This window comes from Pecten maximus, unplaced genomic scaffold (assembly GCF_902652985.1).
Source record: "Pecten maximus unplaced genomic scaffold, xPecMax1.1, whole genome shotgun sequence".
Taxonomy (NCBI): Eukaryota; Metazoa; Mollusca; class Bivalvia; order Pectinida; family Pectinidae; genus Pecten; species Pecten maximus.
In genome coordinates this window covers 1-19,531 of record NW_022979498.1, presented here as the reverse complement: position 1 = coordinate 19,531, position 19,531 = coordinate 1, and the positions used below count along the sequence as shown (strand labels likewise).

Sequence of the window (19,531 nt, the reverse complement as noted above, 5' to 3'; positions counted from 1 at the left end):
GCCTACAAGCAATGAAATTAACGCCGAAATGTACAGGAAAAAGGCGTATCGTATACATCTTTGTGGTAATAAGTGATACTTTGGGGCGAATTAAGAATTTTCAGGACTTAATACTCAAAGAGCTTTGGTTTATCTTGAGAGTAAAACTGCCTTATTAATGTAAAGATTATAACTTTTACTACTTGGAAAAAATACATATCTTCCAGTTAGTTTAATTTTACTTACCTAAACTTTATTCAAACGAAGGAATGGCCCTTTCTATTTGAGACCTATGTAATTGATTAAGACCTTCTGAACAAACAAACATTTTTTTTGTTTTATTTTAATGTAATACTATGTGTTTTATGTGCTCCACAATTTTTTTACACTTCAAAGTTTGTTACAAACAGTATCAACCAAACCACATCCAGAACATCAAAAATTATATGCATGTTATAATTTGTCATTCGAATATGTTTGTGGCATAAAACAATTTAATTTTCAGCAAGAAATAACAATGATGTTACCTTGGAGATGAAATGCTATGTCTTTCTGCAGCTTTCAACACAGGAGCTTCCTTTGGACTATTAAAAATAATTCAAACCTCTATAATAACATTTACGGATCATATAATTATACAAATTTTAAATTTCTTTTTAAAATTAAGTAATAACATACCTCATCTTAATTTTTGAACTTTTGAAACTTTTAACTTTAATAATAATTGTGAAACAAGATATAACAACTTCTATTAATCACGCTTGTCGTCCCAGATGGAAGTGAACAACGGAGTGTGGGAGGAAACCAGAGTACATGGAGAAAACCCTCATGGTCGGGCAGGTGACCCAGTACCTTTCCAAGTTCGAAAATATTATCAGTGCCATCATACCAGTCTGGTACAATGACTGGATTGTAATAACTGTAATACAGACGTGGGTGGTTACCTGTTGTGTTCAGACTCTCCTGAATGTTCCTCTATCTGCTCCTCGATTTCCTCACTACTCTCATCCTGCGTCTGGTTCTGTGCATCCCCTTCTTTCTGCTCACGGTTTACAATGTCGTCCTCTTCTTCCTCTTCCTCGCAGATTTCCTCTCCCTCCACCTGAACATCGTCATCGCCCTCCTCTTCATCTGCATAGCTACATTTAACACAAATACCAGATCTGTTAGTATGTACATAGCTACAGTAAAAGAAAGACTGGAACCAAAATTAACACAAACCTGAACGCTGAAGTGAAGAAAGTTTTAGGAAATGATATTACGGTTCTATAACATCAATTGCAATTGCTCATGAACATGTAATGACAAGCATACCGTTCTTTGATTTTAAATTTGGGTTACATCCAGATCCTTAGATCCTAAATCAGGCCAACACTGATCCCATTCCTTACATCCTAAATCAGGTCTACAAAGATCCTATTCCTTAGATCCTAAATCAGACCAACAATGATCCTATTCCTTATATCCTAAATCAGACAAACACTGATCCTATTCCTTACATCCTAAATCAGGTCTACAAAGATCCTATTCCTTAGATCCTAAATCAGACCAACAATGATCCTTTTCCTTAAATCCTAAATCAGGTCTACAAAGATCCTATTCCTTAGATCCTAAATCAGACCAACAATGATCCTATTTGTTATATCCTAAATCAGGTCTACAATGATCCTATTCCTTAGATCCTAAATCAGGTCTACAATGATCCTATTCCTTATATCCTAAATCAGGTCTACAATGATCCTATTCCTTATATCCTAAATCAGGTCTACAATGATCCTATTCCTTATATCCTAAATCAGGTTTACAATGATCCTATTCCTTATATCCTAAATCAGGTCTACAATGATCCTATTCCTTAGATCCTAAATAAGGCCAAAATTGATCCTATTCCTTATATCCTAAATCAGGTCTACAATGATCCTATTTATTATATCATAAATCAGGTCTACAATGATCCTATTCCTTATATCCTAAATCAGGCCAACAATGATCCTATTCCTTATATCCTAAATCAGGTCTACAATGATCCTATTCCTTAGATCCTAAATCAGGTCTACAATGATCCTATTTATTATATCCTAAATCAGGTCTACAATGATCCTATTTATTATATCCTAAATCAGGTCTACAATGATCCTATTCCTTTGATCCTAAATCAGGTCTACAATGATCCTATTCCTTTGATCCTAAATAGGACTAAGACTGATCCTAATAGACGTAACAGAGTCCCTGATGTAAAGGTTCCTACCTCTCCTGTGGGAGTGGCTGGCTCTCCGTGTTTACATCAGGTGGGCGTGGCCACGCCCTCAGTACCTGCTGACTTTCACCGTCACCCTGTGAGGACTGTGTACCCTGCTCTACGAACGGCTGTGTACCTTCCATTGTCATCTCCTTACCATCCTCCTCTTCCTCAATCGTCTCCCCTAGAACCTCTGCCACCTCTTCATCGTCTTCATCGTACTCTTTAGAACTGGAGTGTTTGGGGCCCACGATGTCGTTCACATCAAAACCTGTTGTACTACTGGTGCTGTCAAATGTTCTCCCAACTATAGGCCTGCCATTACTATCCTGAGTATCAAACAGGTCGTCAATACACACATTAGCTAGCCTGTTTTCAGCCTTTGGAGTTACCTCCCCTGAAGAATTGAGTGACTCTTTTGACTTTGGAGTTTGTAGTTCTCGCTCCTCTGCATTGGTAATCGGTGGCAGCGGGACCGAGCCGGGTGTGAGCTCTGCATTGACTAGTCCAGGTGTGAGTTCAGCGTTGACTCGTCCAGGTGTGAGTTCGGCATTGACTCGTCCAGGTGTGAGTTCACCGTTGACTCGTCCAGGTGTGAGTTCAGCATTGACTCGTCCGGGTGTAATATCCTTAGGGGTCTGGGTTGGTGTGATATCGGACTGATCTCCAGAGCTACGAGGCGACATGAAGTCTTCGTTAAGTCCAGTGACATGAGTGAAGCTACTTGTACTGGACCCGGCACTCACTCGGACAGGGTCCAGGATACTGCTGTCAGACGGGGTCACCTTCCTATAACAAAATCCTTTAAATTCAGCCAAGAATTTCAATTATAAATTTAAAGCTACACTATCCTAATTAAAGAAATCACAGAAATTTCATTTCCTGTTTTAAGAAATGTCCAAGCACCTCAACACATACAAATTAATTTAAGAGATCCCAGAGGGATCTTAGTGCCCACCATTGAATGATCTTTATCGATCCCAATTTTTCTCAAATTTTGCTTTCTTTTCCCTCCTCTTAATAATTTGATCAAAAGAAAGATCTAAGAATGTTCTGAATATTGTCAATAATTAAATTTTAGCCGTTAAAATCTTAAATGGCCACCTGTTGGCAATTTTGCTGGCCACCTGTTGGCCAATTTGCTTTTCTATCAGACCCTTTCCCTTTTCAACGAAAAAATACTCTAGACTTATTTGTTGTTACAAGGAAACAATTCTCAATGACACTGCGGTATACCTCGGACTCGCTTTGAAGACATCCGGGGTGAGGAGGACTGGAGCAGGCTGTCCTGATACAAGGCCTTCCTTACTGCTCTCAACGTCTGTCCCGCTCATCTCAAGGCTGACGCTCATGTCCGACAGGCCGTCTTGTAGCCCTGAAACATGACCAGTTGACCGTACAGACAAACTTATACAGCAGAATCATAAAATAAGTATGTTAGATAAATATCTTAGTATATAATATATAAGTCTTATCCATGATTCATGATGAGTTATAGGTTTGAACAGAAATTTTAAGTGATGGAATGAATGATATTTCATCTATGATCATAAAATCCTCGATTATAAAAATACCTCCCATGTCTCAACCTCCACCAGAGATGAAAATTGCCTTATGGGCAAAAAGTTGAAAATTTTATCAATTGAACTGGTTTTAGATAAATGTGAATTAAAATTTTTCAAATGGGAGAAAATTAAGCATACGGAGAGGACTAAGAAATCCCAGACTGGTTGAAGTATGTGCGATATAACACAAAACACCGACGGGAAAAGCACAACAGTCTTAATTTTTCTGATACAAAGCCAGCAACTTTCCTAACTCTGCATTGAAATATTATTTATATCTTCTAAACATTCTGCTAAAATTTGTATTAATTTTAATTTTTTTTTAATATTTTCTTTTTTCTTCTTCAATTTTTCAATTTTGCAAATACATTCATAAAGAATGTAAATAGCAATAAATTACTCTATGTTTTAAATATGATTTTACCAATTTTGTTCATCTACTAAATTATCAATAGCATGTAGAATTTCTCAAATGTACAAATTAACTGTTACTCTATTTACTGCTAACACTGCAGAAAGCCAGATAGTGTACCATGCACAATTTCTGTTAAAAGCAGAATTTCTTTTTTTTTCATTTTTTTTTTCTCAAAATAAAACACAACCGCCAAGCAATTTTTACGATATTGTTAAATGCACAACTAAAAAATGGAAATGAGTCTGAGTTACTAGTCGAATACGGCATGGAAGTATTTTAATCAGTCAATCTTTATAATGAATATAGGATATTTGAGAGAAATTCATCATAACCCTCCTATTTATACCCGACGTTGGCTCCTTCACTTTGAAGTCTTAATAGATATTAATATCACATGTATAATACTTTGGGATGACAAACTTATTCACAACAGGGAATTAACTTTCGGGTTCGGTTTTAGATTATATGACATGTGAATTAACACTGAGGGTGATCCAATCAAACTGATTCAAGTGACAAAGGTGACCAATCAGGAATGGTTCGAGGAAACGTTAGTGGATAATTCTCCCATGATTTTACTAAGTAAACTGAGGCTCTAGAGCCATGCCTTAGGGAGATGAGATATTTGAAATTCTGCCTACATCACAGCAGATTATTCCCAAACAACAGTTGTATTTAGGAAAGGCACCATGTCAAGAAAATGCTGTGAATTTTAATATGTATCTGAAAAAAAAAATGTGTTGATGCTTATGAAGCAAAAATATTTAATAATGACGATGTTTGATGAAAGAATTATAATGTGACATAATGTTGTTGAAAATGACAACATTTGAAGACATGATTTTGAAGTGTTGATGCGAGAATAAACTAGACACATATATGTGAGATGTCTCTAAGTGGAATTAAGAACATTTTGACTTGTTGTAAATTCATCTCTAGGCTTCAGAGAATTTTAAAATGTATAGGAATTATATATATTAAATATATATGTGCAGACTTGTCTCCATAATCAAGTCAGAAACAGCTAAATTGAAAATTTCTTCTTTCCTAACAGCTAAATAAAATTTTCGTATAATCACGTCAATTACAGAAATATGAAATGGTTAAAAAATTAATTTACTATTTTAGCCCTTAATATTTTGCTACTAGGAAGGGCCGTGTGCAAAGGAAGTAAGGGTCGTGTGCAAAGGGGGAGGGAAGACAACGACAAAGTTATGTACATCAAAATCTGCTGCCTTGGAGTACCAGAGACGCTGTCGGGGGCAAAACAGGGCTTTTAGACCTTTTTTTTTTTATAACGGGAACAAAATTAAGTGATGATGAAATGCTTGTATGGATACAAATTATGGTAAACGTAAAATACTAACACAAGGCAAAATGAAGGGATAGATATTAATGAAAATACTTTTTACTTAAAACAAAATTTTGAAAAGTTTATTGATTAAGTTACAAGTTTAAACATCACGATACAAGGGTTTGGGTGGGTGGGTGTGGTGACAAGTTCCACAATCTGATGAAAGGACCTATTTCCTATAAAAATTCCATCTTTTTTAAAAACTTATCGCTGCAATACTTCAGTCACACTATGCTTCCTTGAGACAGCCAATGTTAATGTTGACTCATGATGAGAAGACAGAAGCTCCGGTCATTTTTATGCGATGGCTAGAACTGTAGGCAACATACCAAAGACAGTGATGTACTTCCTAGACTACAAACACACACAGTCTACAATTTATTAGCCACAAATACCAGGGTATTTCCTGTCTGTTTTAGGAATTGCCATTGCTGAATTTCTGGAAAAATTCATCTCTTGCTTAAAACAGTAATTTTTGTAAAGAAAATTTCTGAAAAGACTACTGATATTTTATTTAGAGCTTTGATATTTCTAAATAATGAAAACTTAGAAATGAAAGATGATCTGGTTGAAATTAAACTTCAAACCTTTTACATTTTAGCATAAAATTTTGAGATTTATTTCTTTTAAAATCTCTTTTATTTGGAAGAAAAATTATTAAAACTCATCCAAAATGGCACCTAATTAACACAAGACGGAAAAACCCTGGATAGCTACGTGTGAGGTTACCCTTCATTCTACGCTTTCCTGTCAATGAAAATTTCACACAAAAACATGTTTACGATCTTGTGAGCTGTCAACATCAAATTCGTCATCACACTTCACAAATGAAATCTGTTCCACACTCCACAACAAACTGTACACGCAAACAAACTCAGATTCACATTGTGACATTTAACTAAAAGTTTTAATGGAAAATAAAGACATTACAGGAATAATCTGAAACTAATCAATTATTGAAATAAAACTAGCTTGTCTTAGACAACAAAACTAATCATAATCAGTTGATGTATGGGAACCGCTGTAATTACGGTACCTCTGTAAATTTTGGATGAACTTTCTGAAAATAAATTGGGCAAAGATTTGGTTTTTAAATTGTTCAAAGAATTTTTGAAGCTAAAAGAATATTTATTTGTAGAAATTATTAAACATTCCATAATTTTCATTTTTGATTCAATTTGAAACAGACTATACTTTTTTATTTTTAATATTCAATCTGGTTTTTGAAATAGACTATAATGATTTTATTGGTAATTTTATCCTCCAAGTATACATCCATTTCATGATTAAGGAAATTTTAACCTCAAAAATAGTGAAAAAGAAAACTCCCTAAAATTACACTATTTTCAGGATGACAGTACAATAGATATGGGTACATCTCAGAGATCAGACAATGCTAATATAAGGATTTCACTAAAACAAGAATGTTCACATTAATTAGTACAGTAGATGGTAATTCTAATACATAACAGAATAGAGAATTATGCTAAATAGTATCTATACAAGAGTTGTTCCATCATGAATCGTATATAGGGGAGATGGGATAGGTTAGACTGTTCACCCATGGTTACTCTCCCCTACGATTAATAATGAAACAGTCCTTAGTGACTTGGAAAACAAAAGCTAGGATAGGAATGGATAATAAAGTTAAGGCTATATGCTACTTTTACGTAACTACTCATCTCAAGAAAAGTTCCATGCAAAAAACTGGTAAAATCACAAATTAATCATAAATCTATGATTTTCTAAGAAATAAATTATCTTGTTGATAAGCCAGAGAGCTAAGGTTTTTGTTTATTTTGCAAATATTATTCATTATAAATAAATCCTCTTAATCCATTTGCAGAATATTGGCAAAAGCAAGTTATATACAGTCAAATTAATATACAACTTTAACGTTAACAAGATAATACTCCAAGGGAGATAACTCTCACACAAACCATTCCAAATATATGTGGAAGCAGCGTATAGCCTTAAAATCAAATCAAAAAGCAAGATTTCTATCTTAAAGTCACTAGCATCAAACATTCAGTTGAATAATAAGGATTCTGAATGATGACGTTAATCTAGTACCAGCTCTAGACTGGCCCTATAAAAGGTAGCTAGCTACAAAATCTGTTGCCATGGTTACCTGTGTCGTCATGAGAGATGGTGCTAACTGATGGGGTGGGTAAAGGCGGTGCCGACGACTCTGGACGGAAACGTATTTGTAACTCTTGTAGGGTTCTGGAAATAAGTACAAATAGCACATTTAACACGTAACATTTCAAATCATTTGATAACACAAATAACTCATACATAGCAAAATAATTCTTAAAAATTTTTGATGGCAAAATAATTTTTAACATTTTTTAACATTTATTGTCAAGAGAAAACAGTCCATAACATGCTTCATCGTTTTGATGTTTATATAGTTTGTTTTTCAAATTAAATGTGTGTTTGGATTGTTTTATCCAGAATCCAGCATTTCTTTTTTGTATACCTCAAGTGTTATTTCAGCAAAATATCTTCCTAACTGGAGGACTCCATGTTTGTCAAACTGAGACCACCGAAGGAAGTGACCTACTTATAATCACACTATAAGACACATTTTCCCTGTATCTGCCATGCATAGAATTTCTTAACTTCTGAAGTCCTTCCATGGAGTACTGGTTCATATTGAATGTTAGGGTGTGTTTCTAGGTTTGAAAAGGCTATTCCATTAAAAAAACACACTCCATAACATTCGATATGGAGTGTCTCTAGGTTTGTAACGGCTATTCCATTAAATGGACACACTTCATAACGTTCATTATTGAGTGTCTCTAGGTTTGTAACGGCTATTCCATTAAAAGGACACACTCCATAACATTCGATATGGAGTGTCTCTAGGGTTGTAACGGCTATTCCATTAAAAGGACACACTCCATAACATTCAATATGGAGTGTCTCTAGGTTTGTAAAGGCTATTTCATAACCTGGGCTCAGTTGTTGAAAAGGTGCTTAATCACTTGATTAGTGAAAATCTCATTTCTCCTTTACTTTAAAACCCGAGTGTGTGTATTCCTTAAAGTAGGCAACAAGAGACTGACAAGTGCTATAGTTTCATAAAATTTTGTCAAATTAGTTTCCCCAGAAATGATTTTATTAGGATTTTAAAATTGTTGTTAAACTAAGATAAGCCTATAATCAGCCTTTGAACAACTGGGCCCTGGAGAAACTCCACAACGTTCGATATGAAGTGTCTTGTTACTATTCAAACCTATATCTTGTTGGGCAGTGTAAGTGTAAAGAAACTATAAGAAATCCTGACGTACTTAGGGTGTACAGTGTAAAGTTTTATCTGAACACCCGACGTTGTACTGCCGTCAACTTTGTTACAATCACCATCTTCGTTTTCCTCGCGCTCAAGTTCACCTAAAAATAGCAAAACAGAAAGATTTGTTTTAAGACTCACAATCTCATATAAAGATAGAAATAAATTTAACATTCTTTATGTCACAAAAAGACACTTTTAAAACATTTTCATTTTGTAAATAATATATATTTCATCAACATGAAATCAAGAGGGCTTTTTCTCAGTGGTTAAGGATGGGGCCTTCTTGTCTCATTTTGAGAAGAAAATTGGTGAATTGGGAAAGAATTTTTCAGAGGTAAAATTTGGCTTGAATATGAAATAATTCAATTGGGAATGGGCCCCGGCCCATTACTGGCCTGTATATTAACATTCAATCTGACCACTGGTTTGGAGTGGACTTGCTATTAAATAGGCTTCCAGCCAGCTGTCTCATCCAATTCAATTGCACATTTTTTATCAATAAAATTTATTAAAATGTAATACATTAACAAGAGATCCCAGAGGGATCTTGGCGCCCACCATTGAATGATCTTTATAGGTTCCATGTCAGATTGATCTTTTCTCTACTTTTCCCTTCCTCTAAGTCTTACTAATCTGTGTAAATTCAGAAACAGCCCTCTAGTACTTTTCAAACAAGGGGAACCTATATATAAAATTTAAGATTTAGCGATAATGGCTGTCTGTCGGCCATGTTGTTTTCGGATTGGTCCCAAAATGCAACACCAGGGACCAAGGGGAACCTACATATGAAATTTGAGAAAGATCCCTTCAGTACCTTCTGTAAAATAGCAATAACAAACTTCAATTGTCAAAATACAAGATGGCTGCCTGTCGGCCATGTTGTTTTCAAATAGGTCTCAAAATGCTTTATGCATAACTAGGCACCAAGGGAAACATACATATGAAATTTGAGAAAGATCTCTTCAGTACATTCTGAGAAATAGCGATAACAAACTTCAATTGTCAAAATCCAAGATGGCTGCCTGTCGGCCATGTTGTTTTCTGATTGGTCTCAAAATGCAATATGCATAACTTGGTACCAAGGGGAACCTACATATGAAATTTGAGAAAGATCCCTTCAGTACTTTCTGAGAAATAGCAATAACAAACTTCAATTGTCAAAATCCAAGATGGCTGCCTGTCGGCCATGTTGTTTTGCGATTGGTCTCAAAATGCGATATGCATAACTAGGCACCAAGGGAAACCTACATATGAAATTTGAGAAAGATCCCTTCAGAACATTCTGAGAAATAGCGATAACAAACTTCAATTGTCAAAATCCAAGATGGCTGCCTGTCGGCCATGTTGTTTTCTGATTGGTCCCAATATGCAATATGCATAACTAGGCACCAAGGGGAACCTACATATGAAATGTGAGAAAGATCTCGTCCGTGCATTCTGAGAAATAGCAATAACAAACTTCAATTGTCAAAATCCAAGATGGCTGCCTGTCGGCCATGTTATTTTTTTGATTGGTCTCAAAATGCAATATGCATAACTTGGTACCAAGGGGAACCTACATATGAAATTTGAGAAAGATCCCTTCAGTACTTTCTGAGAAATAGCAATAACAAACTTCAATTGTCAAAATCCAAGATGGCTGCCTGTCGGCCATGTTGTTTTGCGATTGGTCTCAAAATGCGATATGCATAACTAGGCACCAAGGGGAACCTACATATGAATTTTGAGAAAGATCCCTTCAGTACTTTCTGAGAAATAGCGATAACAAACTTCAATTGTCAAAATCCAAGATGGCTGCCTGTCGGCCATGTTGTTTTCAGATAGGTCTCAAAATGCGATATGCATAACTAGGCACCAAGGGGAACCTACATATGAAATTTGAGAAAGATCCTTTCAGCACTTTCTGAGAAATAGCGATAACAAGAATTGTTTACGGACGGACGGACGGACGGAGGGACGGACGGACGGAGGGACGGACGGACGGAGGGACGGACGGACGGAGGGACGGACGGACGGACGACGGACCACGGACGCAGGGCGATTTGAATAGCCCACCATCTGATGATGGTGGGCTAAAAAGTTATGTCAAATTTGAAACCGACCAATCAGAGGCTCGCTTAGTGTTGTTGATAGTAGGAACTGCCAGTCAATAACCATGATCGCCGTTGATTTCATTAAAATGACTTATCACATATCATTATAATATTTCATCAGTCTTATCCTCATTTTGGCCTACAGCTCAGAAAGCAGAAATATTCATTTCTAATAAATAATCATTAATAAATGTTACATAATCATCCTAAGCCTTCAGTAACAAACTGTCTATAGACACCGCTAAAAATGAGCATAAGTACCAAAAAAATTAGCGATCCCAAAAATAAACACAAAATTTTGATAAATTTTGATCCTGTATACAGACAGATAAACAAATAACATGCTTCCAGTATATCCCTCTAACTTCAATACTAGGGGCATGAAAAATCCAGAAACTTCATTACTATGGGCATGAAAAATCCAGAAACTTCATAACTAGGGGTATGAAAAATCCAGAAATTTCATTACTAGAGGTATGAAAAATTCAGAAACTTCACTGCTAGGGATATGAAAAATCCCGAAACTTGACTACAAGGGGTATGAAAAATCCCGAAACTTCATAACTAGGGGTATGAAAAATCCAGAAACTTCATTACTAGGGGTATGAAAAATCCAGAAACCCCAAACGGAATACCTGTGGTGATGTCATCCAGGTGAGAATCGTCCTCTACAATAGATTTTTTGAACTTTTTCTTGCTGGCATCCATAATAGCAAAGCTAAGGCAAGGCTGGGCTAGCAGAAATTCGGAAATGGAGCTGATATGGGCTGCATTAGAGTCGCTCTCCTGATGTATTTGTAACACATACAGCACCTACCAGATACAGGAATAAACTTATCATGATATTAACTCGCAAAAAAATTTTCATATACTTCAAAAGAACACATTTTAAAATTAGTGGTTGTCATATTTTAGCAGGGTTTTTATTTTTCCGGAAAGCATTCTGCAAAATTATGTACTAATAAGATTTGTTATATTGTTTAATTTGCATTACTTATATTGTTGTGATCTAGAAGGTTTCTGATGTTTTTATCAGCCTTTTTAAAATCTGATATAGGCTGATTAACATCAGACTCCAGCCATAGTGAAAATGAGGGGAAAAGTCAACCCACAAATTGTAAATGTACCTTTCTCCTAATATCAGAAAGAACCAGATATTTTGCACTCAAATCTAATGATGCTTTCATGCAGGGATCCAGTTGGAAATTTGATGGTAAGCCTGGTGGACAGGAAAATCTAAAAAAAAAATATGAAAACAGCATAATCAGACAATGGAAATTTACAGAAAAACAAATTCACAAAATTTTCAAATATCAACTGACACTAGTTGAAAATGACTTGATGACCAGATCGTATGCAACCAAATGCTAAACAACACGATGGACTTTCAGAGGATCAGATCAATTCAAAGATATCTTGTCATTCACAAAATAAAATAAGCTTCCATGGTTGATGTACCTGGGAATGTCATGTACAGTTCAACATGTCTTCAATATTATATGATCATCTTAAAACATGTCCATGACTCACACGTCCAGATCTTCAATATTATAGACCTACCTAATAGTCTGTAGACGGCAATAACTTGTACGTCCAGATCTTCAATATTATAAACCTACCTAATTGTCAGTAGACTTCGATTCACACGTCCAGATCTTCAATATTATAGGGACCAACCAACCAATTGTTTTCCCATAGACTTTAGTGTTAACGTTTTGGAGTATTTCATTCAAATTCTTGAATTCAATATGACAATTATGGTTTATAACAAAAGTTTAGGGTCTGATATAACACCTAATCAAAAAAAAAAGTTGGGTCCTTCAGCTCAAATTTTCTCCGGGGTAGCCATTTTGAAAATGGGTGAATTTCGCAGTAAAAATTCTCAAAAATCTTAAATGTTTACCTGTTAATTATTATTACCTGAACTTTTGGGAAAAAATCAATCAGACTTACGAAATTTATATCAACATTCCTTATTGATAGTTACCTATCAGGCTACATATCTATTTTCTCACTTCATAACATACTGGCCAATCAGTGGCTGCCAGACACTTTATCCTTGGCTCAACTTTCTATACACAGGGGCTGTTTCAAAAAGATATTTTTTCCAATTGGTTGGTTGTTCCCTATAAACCTACCTAATTGTCAGTAGACATGTCTTCGATTCACACGTCCAGATCTTCAATATTATAGACCTACCTAATCGTCTGTAGACGGCAATAACTTGTACGTCCAGATCTTCAATATCATAAACCTGCCTAATCTTCAGTAGACATGTCCTCGATTCACATGTCCAAATCATTCAATAGTATACTGGGTAAACCTACCCACTACCGGACGGTCTGTAGACAACAATAAGTAATAAGTCCAGATCTTCAAGATTATAAACCTAACTTATCGTCTTTACACCTATCCACGACTTACATGTCCAGATCTTCAATATTATAACCCTACCTGATTCAATAGTATACCGGGTAAACCTACCTACTACATGATGGTCTATAGACACAGAAATAACTTACATATCCAGATCTTCAATATTTTAAACCTACCTGATCGTTTGTAGACATGTCCATGATTCAAATGTCCAGATCTTCAATATTATAAACCTACCTGATTCAGTAGTATACAGGGTAAACCTACCTACTACATGATGGTCTATAGACACAGAAATAACTTACATATCCAGATCTTCAATATTTTAAACCTACCTGATCGTTTTAAACCTACCTGATCGTTTTAAACCTACCTGATCGTCTGTAGACATGTCCACGATTCACACGTCCAGATCTTTAGTTCTTGATTATTCATAGCTCCGGTCACAGCAAACTTCCAGAACTGGGCACTGTAATTAATAAGCATGATAAATTAATTTGATACAAGGAGGGCTTTTTGAATCCTCAATGATGTTTAGTTTTGGAAGGAAGAATCGGGGTGGTGTGGAAATGGGGTATAGAGGGTATAAATTACAGATAAATCTTGACCAATTTTTCATTTTGCAGCTTTTCACTAAAACTTTTTGTCAAAAATTCCAATAAAAAATGATAAACAAGATGATGGCCATTGATTTGGACCGACCCGAAATATAACAAAACTTGGTCAGAACCATCTCAGTATCATTTCAGGCATGTTTGAGCTGAAACGTCAGAAAAAGTATGAAATGTGGAAAGTTTACGCATTGCGGACGAAGCACAATGGAAGAAACATGATCGCTATAGGGTATTCTGACCCTGAAGGTCACTCAGAGGTCACATATGACCTAAAACGCTTATTCAGCATCGATACAACAATGCAAACAGCACCTGTATCACATGGGCAAAATAAATCATTATCAGAGACAATAGTGGTTTGTATTACATACTTGGGTCAAATGAAATTGAAGTTTATATTTAAAAAAAAAAATTTCAACTATCGTAGTCTTCAAACAATTACATGTATATTCAAAATTCAATCCTGTGAATTGCATTTTCAAATTAAACTATTCTAGTTATTCCAATTCTTCAGAAAATTTACATGACATTGTTACCTGTGATATAGACGTCACAAAACAATACATTCCAATAAGTTTGACAGTAGTAAGTGTTAAAAAATCTCTGTTGCAATGAAGAGATGGTATGGATTTTTTGTGTGATATTACGATGATTCGATTAACGGCACACACAGCAGTTAAGTTTAACGAAAGGTGGATGAAAGTTATCAGAGGCAAAAAAAGAAATCAAATTCTTTTAAATTAGATTATTCTGAAAAAAATTGTCAAAGATAATGATAAGATTATTTTAAATGTTTAAAAAGATAAAAATCTTAAATATATACTCCGACATTATTTATAAGATTTTTAAGCTATAAGCAAAAATTAAAATATAATTTGAATTTTGATATTGGAATCATATATAAGTTGGAAACAGAATAAAACATCCTTACCCTGTGCTATAGAAGAAAATTAATGTAAACACCAAGTCTAATGCTTTGAACTAATTTTTGTGTGAAAAATGCTACAGTACTGTAACTACAATAATTGCACTTAATAATATGAACACCGAAAAACAATTGCCTTTAACCAAGGAAATTAAAACAGAAGAAAAATGGAATTTCAACACAACACACCAGTAGGTTGTACTTGATTGAAAACTAATTAATTACTTGAAATAACATAAAAAAAACCACAACCATGTGACAATATATTCTACTATAAAAAATATTTGGGTAAAAATTTAGACAAGATTTAAAATCAAAATTAATCACGCTGATTCTGTTGGTTACCGTTTAGATATTTTAATTGTTATATTACATTAACACTTTATCAGCAGGTTAGCTAAAGTATCTTAGAAAGCTGATTCCATGCCTATTTATCAAGTATATAGCAGTATGTATGCCATGTATTTCAATATTTAACTTTCGATTCATTTTTTTTTTATCTAGCGAAAACATCCTACCAGCAATGCTGAATTAGAAAATTTTTGCAGTTTCTTTAAAACTATAATGAAACTAATAATTATGAAAATATTTCACTTTGATGAGAAAACATATTTTATGGCACCATACATGACATAGAACATAAATTGGAGGGAAAGGCATAGTGCACTGTGCAGATTACCAAGACTTCTTCAAGGGGTCAGTTCTGAAAAGTCAATCAAATTTGTCAAAATTGCTTGTTTTATCATATTATAACAAAATAGGTCCTCGTATACACCTATTTAAGAATAATTTTGCAAGATAATGCAATATTTTTTAATGACAATTGTTCTGACAATTACATAAATATCAAAACATTAAAAAATTCTACAAAGAGAATCTGCTTTAAAATAAAACCAGCATCAATGATCTACAAAAATATCAAATATTTGATAAGATATTAAATATTGAAATAAAAAAAAAATTAAATGAAATAAAATTTTTATATAAAACAGATTGATTCAGAACATTAAACTTATTAAACTTTTAGTGGCTGCAGATACTGAACTTCAAATTTAAATCAAATTAAAAAGAAATTATTATAATCTATTAATATTTTGCCATTAACTGTATACAGAAAGTAAAAAAAAATACATCATTTGAACTTTTAATCAGAAGTATTTGAACCAGAGGGATTCATTTCAGCATCCACATTGTCATACTTACTCGGCACTGAAGTACTTATGGTCGTCGAGGAAGAACAAGCTAGAGAGGGGTTTACCGTCGTGTGGTTTCCACTGGTGTAGACACCTGTACAAACATGTGTAGTCGAGATATAATACAAACCGTTGTTACACGATAAACTTACAGGGATTTCACCCCATATTTTCGGAAATTTACACAGATTTCGCCCCGTATTTTTGGAAATTTACAGAGATTTCATCACATATTTTTGGAATTTAACTCCATCTCAAGATATGCGATAAATATGTCAGCTTTTTTTCCTAATCAAAGTTCAAATCTTCAGACCAATACCTAAGACTCTGGGCCCCAGGGTATTACATACACCCCTGTGTCAAAAATTGGAAAAATAGCACCTGACAAGTATTTTGACACTTATTTTACTAATTTCCAAATTACCATCATTACCAGAATCAAAACCACTCCTGGACCAATGTAAAGAAACATATAGGTAGAGCCTTTGCCAAGTGGTGGTGTACGTTTCTTTCCGATTGGGAAAATTTAGGTCAAATTTGGGGACAAAAAAAAAATACTTGGCTGATTTTCATTTGGGAAGACAGCCTAACACTGGACCATAAAGACACCTGGTATAACCTCTTAATTCATCATTATACCTAAACCCGAGAAGAATTTTTTCTTTTTATATCAGTCATTCCTTTTCATTGGATAAATAGAGGTTACACAACAAGTGGTTGTTGGATATGGAATATATTTCAACCGAGAAAGTTATTTTTTTTAAAGTTATAAAAGACACAAGATCCAGCAAGTGCCATTTGTAACTTTTAAGAAAATAACTTACGAGTGTGAAATAAATTCCATATCCAAAAATTTGTGTGACCTGTTTCTACCACAATTATATCCGATTGAATAAAAAGGGGAACGTGGCCAAGTCTAATTTCGCGTATTCCAATAAGGCGTACAAGTGACGGCCAGGACCCGGTGATGTGATGTAATTTGATTATTAATGACTTTGATAAAGTCAAGTTACACAGTTGTAAATGAAGCCTAATTTTCTCACACATTTTCTAATGCATTGAACTGGAGTTATGTGGTAAGAAATAATCCCCTTTTCTAGTCGAGTTTTGTTTGCAGAGGTTGAGATCCTTGACACTGACCTTGGTGATGTGTTTTCACCCATATTGACCTGGAAGAACTTGACTTCTCCATCCAAACTAGCCGTGGCCAGTGCAGTACCGTCTGGTGAAAATGCAGCGTCCATGATGGGCTGTGTATAAAGACAAGCAAATCAAGCATTCATATAATCACAGCACAGGAAAATTTCTATTTTACATATTTAATGCACATAAACATTTAAATCTGAATACGAAACACAGATATAAAGACTGAACATATGATTGGTTATGTAGCAGAACTGAAGAATTTACCTACAAGTTAGAGGCTGTTTGTCTAGGATACAGAGGCTGCAGAAGGTCCAAATCCTGTTCTATGCGGTACATTTTCCCTCCCCTATTACATTTAATATGGTACCCAAGTAATATATCTATGGAAAGTGGTATATTGTCCTGTGTGTGTCTATGGGATTGAAGCTTTGTTAAAAGGAGGGAGGAGTGTCACAGAACTGGACTAGGCCAATTGTGGCCAGGTAGCTCAACTTGGTTAGAGCTATTTCAGGATTATCTATGTGGGATTGGTATCAAATTCTGATGGGTCGTGAGGGTAAAGTCCTATTTTTCTAGTATTCTTTATATTAAATGTTTTATTCTTGATGGATGGTGGGGTCTCAAATGTTTGCCTAAATCTCAGAGATCCAGGGTGTGAGCCCCAGGCCCTGTACATATGTCATAGCATTTTCCCTATTTTGCATATATACACAGCAGATAAAATTAATTTTATGAAGGGATTACTGGACTTCAGGCATCAGATTTTGGTTAGAATGTTGGTTTGAAGGTCCCAGGTTCGAGTCCCAGTCTCGACGTTTCTTTTTTCTTATCCTATTAGTACACAATAACTATCATTTTAACAGTAAAATGAATTTGTGTGAACACTAAGTGACAAGATAATGAAAATTTGACTGTCATAATAATTTATAAACTTACCTATAACTATATCTACCTGTTTGTGACGGTCTATATAAAAAGGCTGACCTTAACCTCACTGTAATTTACAAACTTACCTTTAATATATATATGACAATATTTACCTGTTTGTGACTGTCTATAGAAAGGCTGGCCTTAACCTCACTGTAATGACTGTCTATAGAAAGGCTGACCTTAACCTCACTGTAATTTACAAACTTACCTTTAATATATATATGACAATATTTACCTGTTTGTGACTGTCTATTTGTATAAGGCCAAACTCCACATCTTCGGCCAACAGTGGACCACTTGAATATTCCTTGGTTACAAGATCCACATTCCAGATCTCTGCCTATTGATCAACAAAAAAATAAAATAGTCCAATTAATAAGCAGGTTTAACGATTTGTCAATAATATCTATTTTTATTCTTATATAGGTATCATTATCTTCCCTGCATCATGCCACTATTATGAAAATTGAGGTGTGATACCTAGATTTTAATATCAACAAGTTACGTCCCTTGTGCAAAACAAGCATGATGGCCTGGTTTCAACAAAAGGAAGCAAGGAAGACAAAATGATTATCAATATTGGCATATAATGCATCTATTTGCATGGAGTTTGTTGCTAATTGTTGTTTTTTATGTTGTTATTATTAAAGATTTAATCAAAACTTAAGGATTGTTGATTAAATTTTTATATCTTGTTTAAAATTTAAGATGTTTCGACTCTTATTATTAAAATATCATGATATTTACTTTCGAAATGCGAGATATTCGATGATACTTAAGAGTAATGGGAGTTTAAGGCTTGACTATGTGTGCGTATGGCCGGTAAAACCTAATGTCTCGTTTCTAAGGATATTTCAACACAAACTGATATTAGTACCTTTTCCTTGTGAGTAAGAACCAGCACTCTTGAGGCATCTTGTGTGGAAGACTCAGTTACGCTGCTGTCGTCAGAGTCGTCGGGGATGAACGGACACCAGATCAGGCGATGATACTCAGTTCGCGGTGTGTCTTTATCACGAAGGACATGAAGAACCAAGTTAGTTCTGACAGAGTTAAGGCCTGGTAAAATGTCAGTATACAATTCCCCTCCCTTTAAATCAGACATCAGAAGTTGCTTGCCTCTGATCAAAGTTCTCAATTAATCATCGTTGACTGCAGACATGGTCTTATACAGCAACAAGATTATTGAGTATGGTTGTAGCTCCTACCTTCAACAACAACTTGTGTTAGAAGGGTTTTAAAACAATTGAAAATAATATTTTCCACAAATTATGGAATTAAATTGGTGTTGGTATGTTGAGGTGCAGCAGCCATTTTGCTTTTCTGATTCATCTTTAGGAAACACTGTTAAGCAAAAATTTCGCAATAATATTTGCTGAAGTGGTAGATTGGAACTTTTTCAAC

The 19,531-nt window shown here is 34.8% G+C and overlaps 1 protein-coding gene across 1 annotated transcript in view; it reads right to left on the bottom strand.

The window, feature by feature from the left end:
- Positions 1 to 19,170, bottom strand: part of LOC117318751 (enhancer of mRNA-decapping protein 4-like) — a gene marked incomplete at both ends in the record, with an annotated part of 33,672 nt that extends 14,502 nt beyond the window's left edge. The window contains 13 exon segments of the mRNA XM_033873702.1: positions 507 to 563; positions 924 to 1,118; positions 2,228 to 3,007; positions 3,455 to 3,593; positions 7,684 to 7,778; positions 8,849 to 8,948; positions 11,579 to 11,756; positions 12,071 to 12,179; positions 13,693 to 13,788; positions 16,062 to 16,145; positions 17,192 to 17,301; positions 18,363 to 18,467; positions 19,005 to 19,170. Coding sequence (XP_033729593.1) covers positions 507 to 563; positions 924 to 1,118; positions 2,228 to 3,007; positions 3,455 to 3,593; positions 7,684 to 7,778; positions 8,849 to 8,948; positions 11,579 to 11,756; positions 12,071 to 12,179; positions 13,693 to 13,788; positions 16,062 to 16,145; positions 17,192 to 17,301; positions 18,363 to 18,467; positions 19,005 to 19,170 — 2,214 coding nt within the window.
- Positions 19,171 to 19,531: the final 361 nt, after the last annotated feature.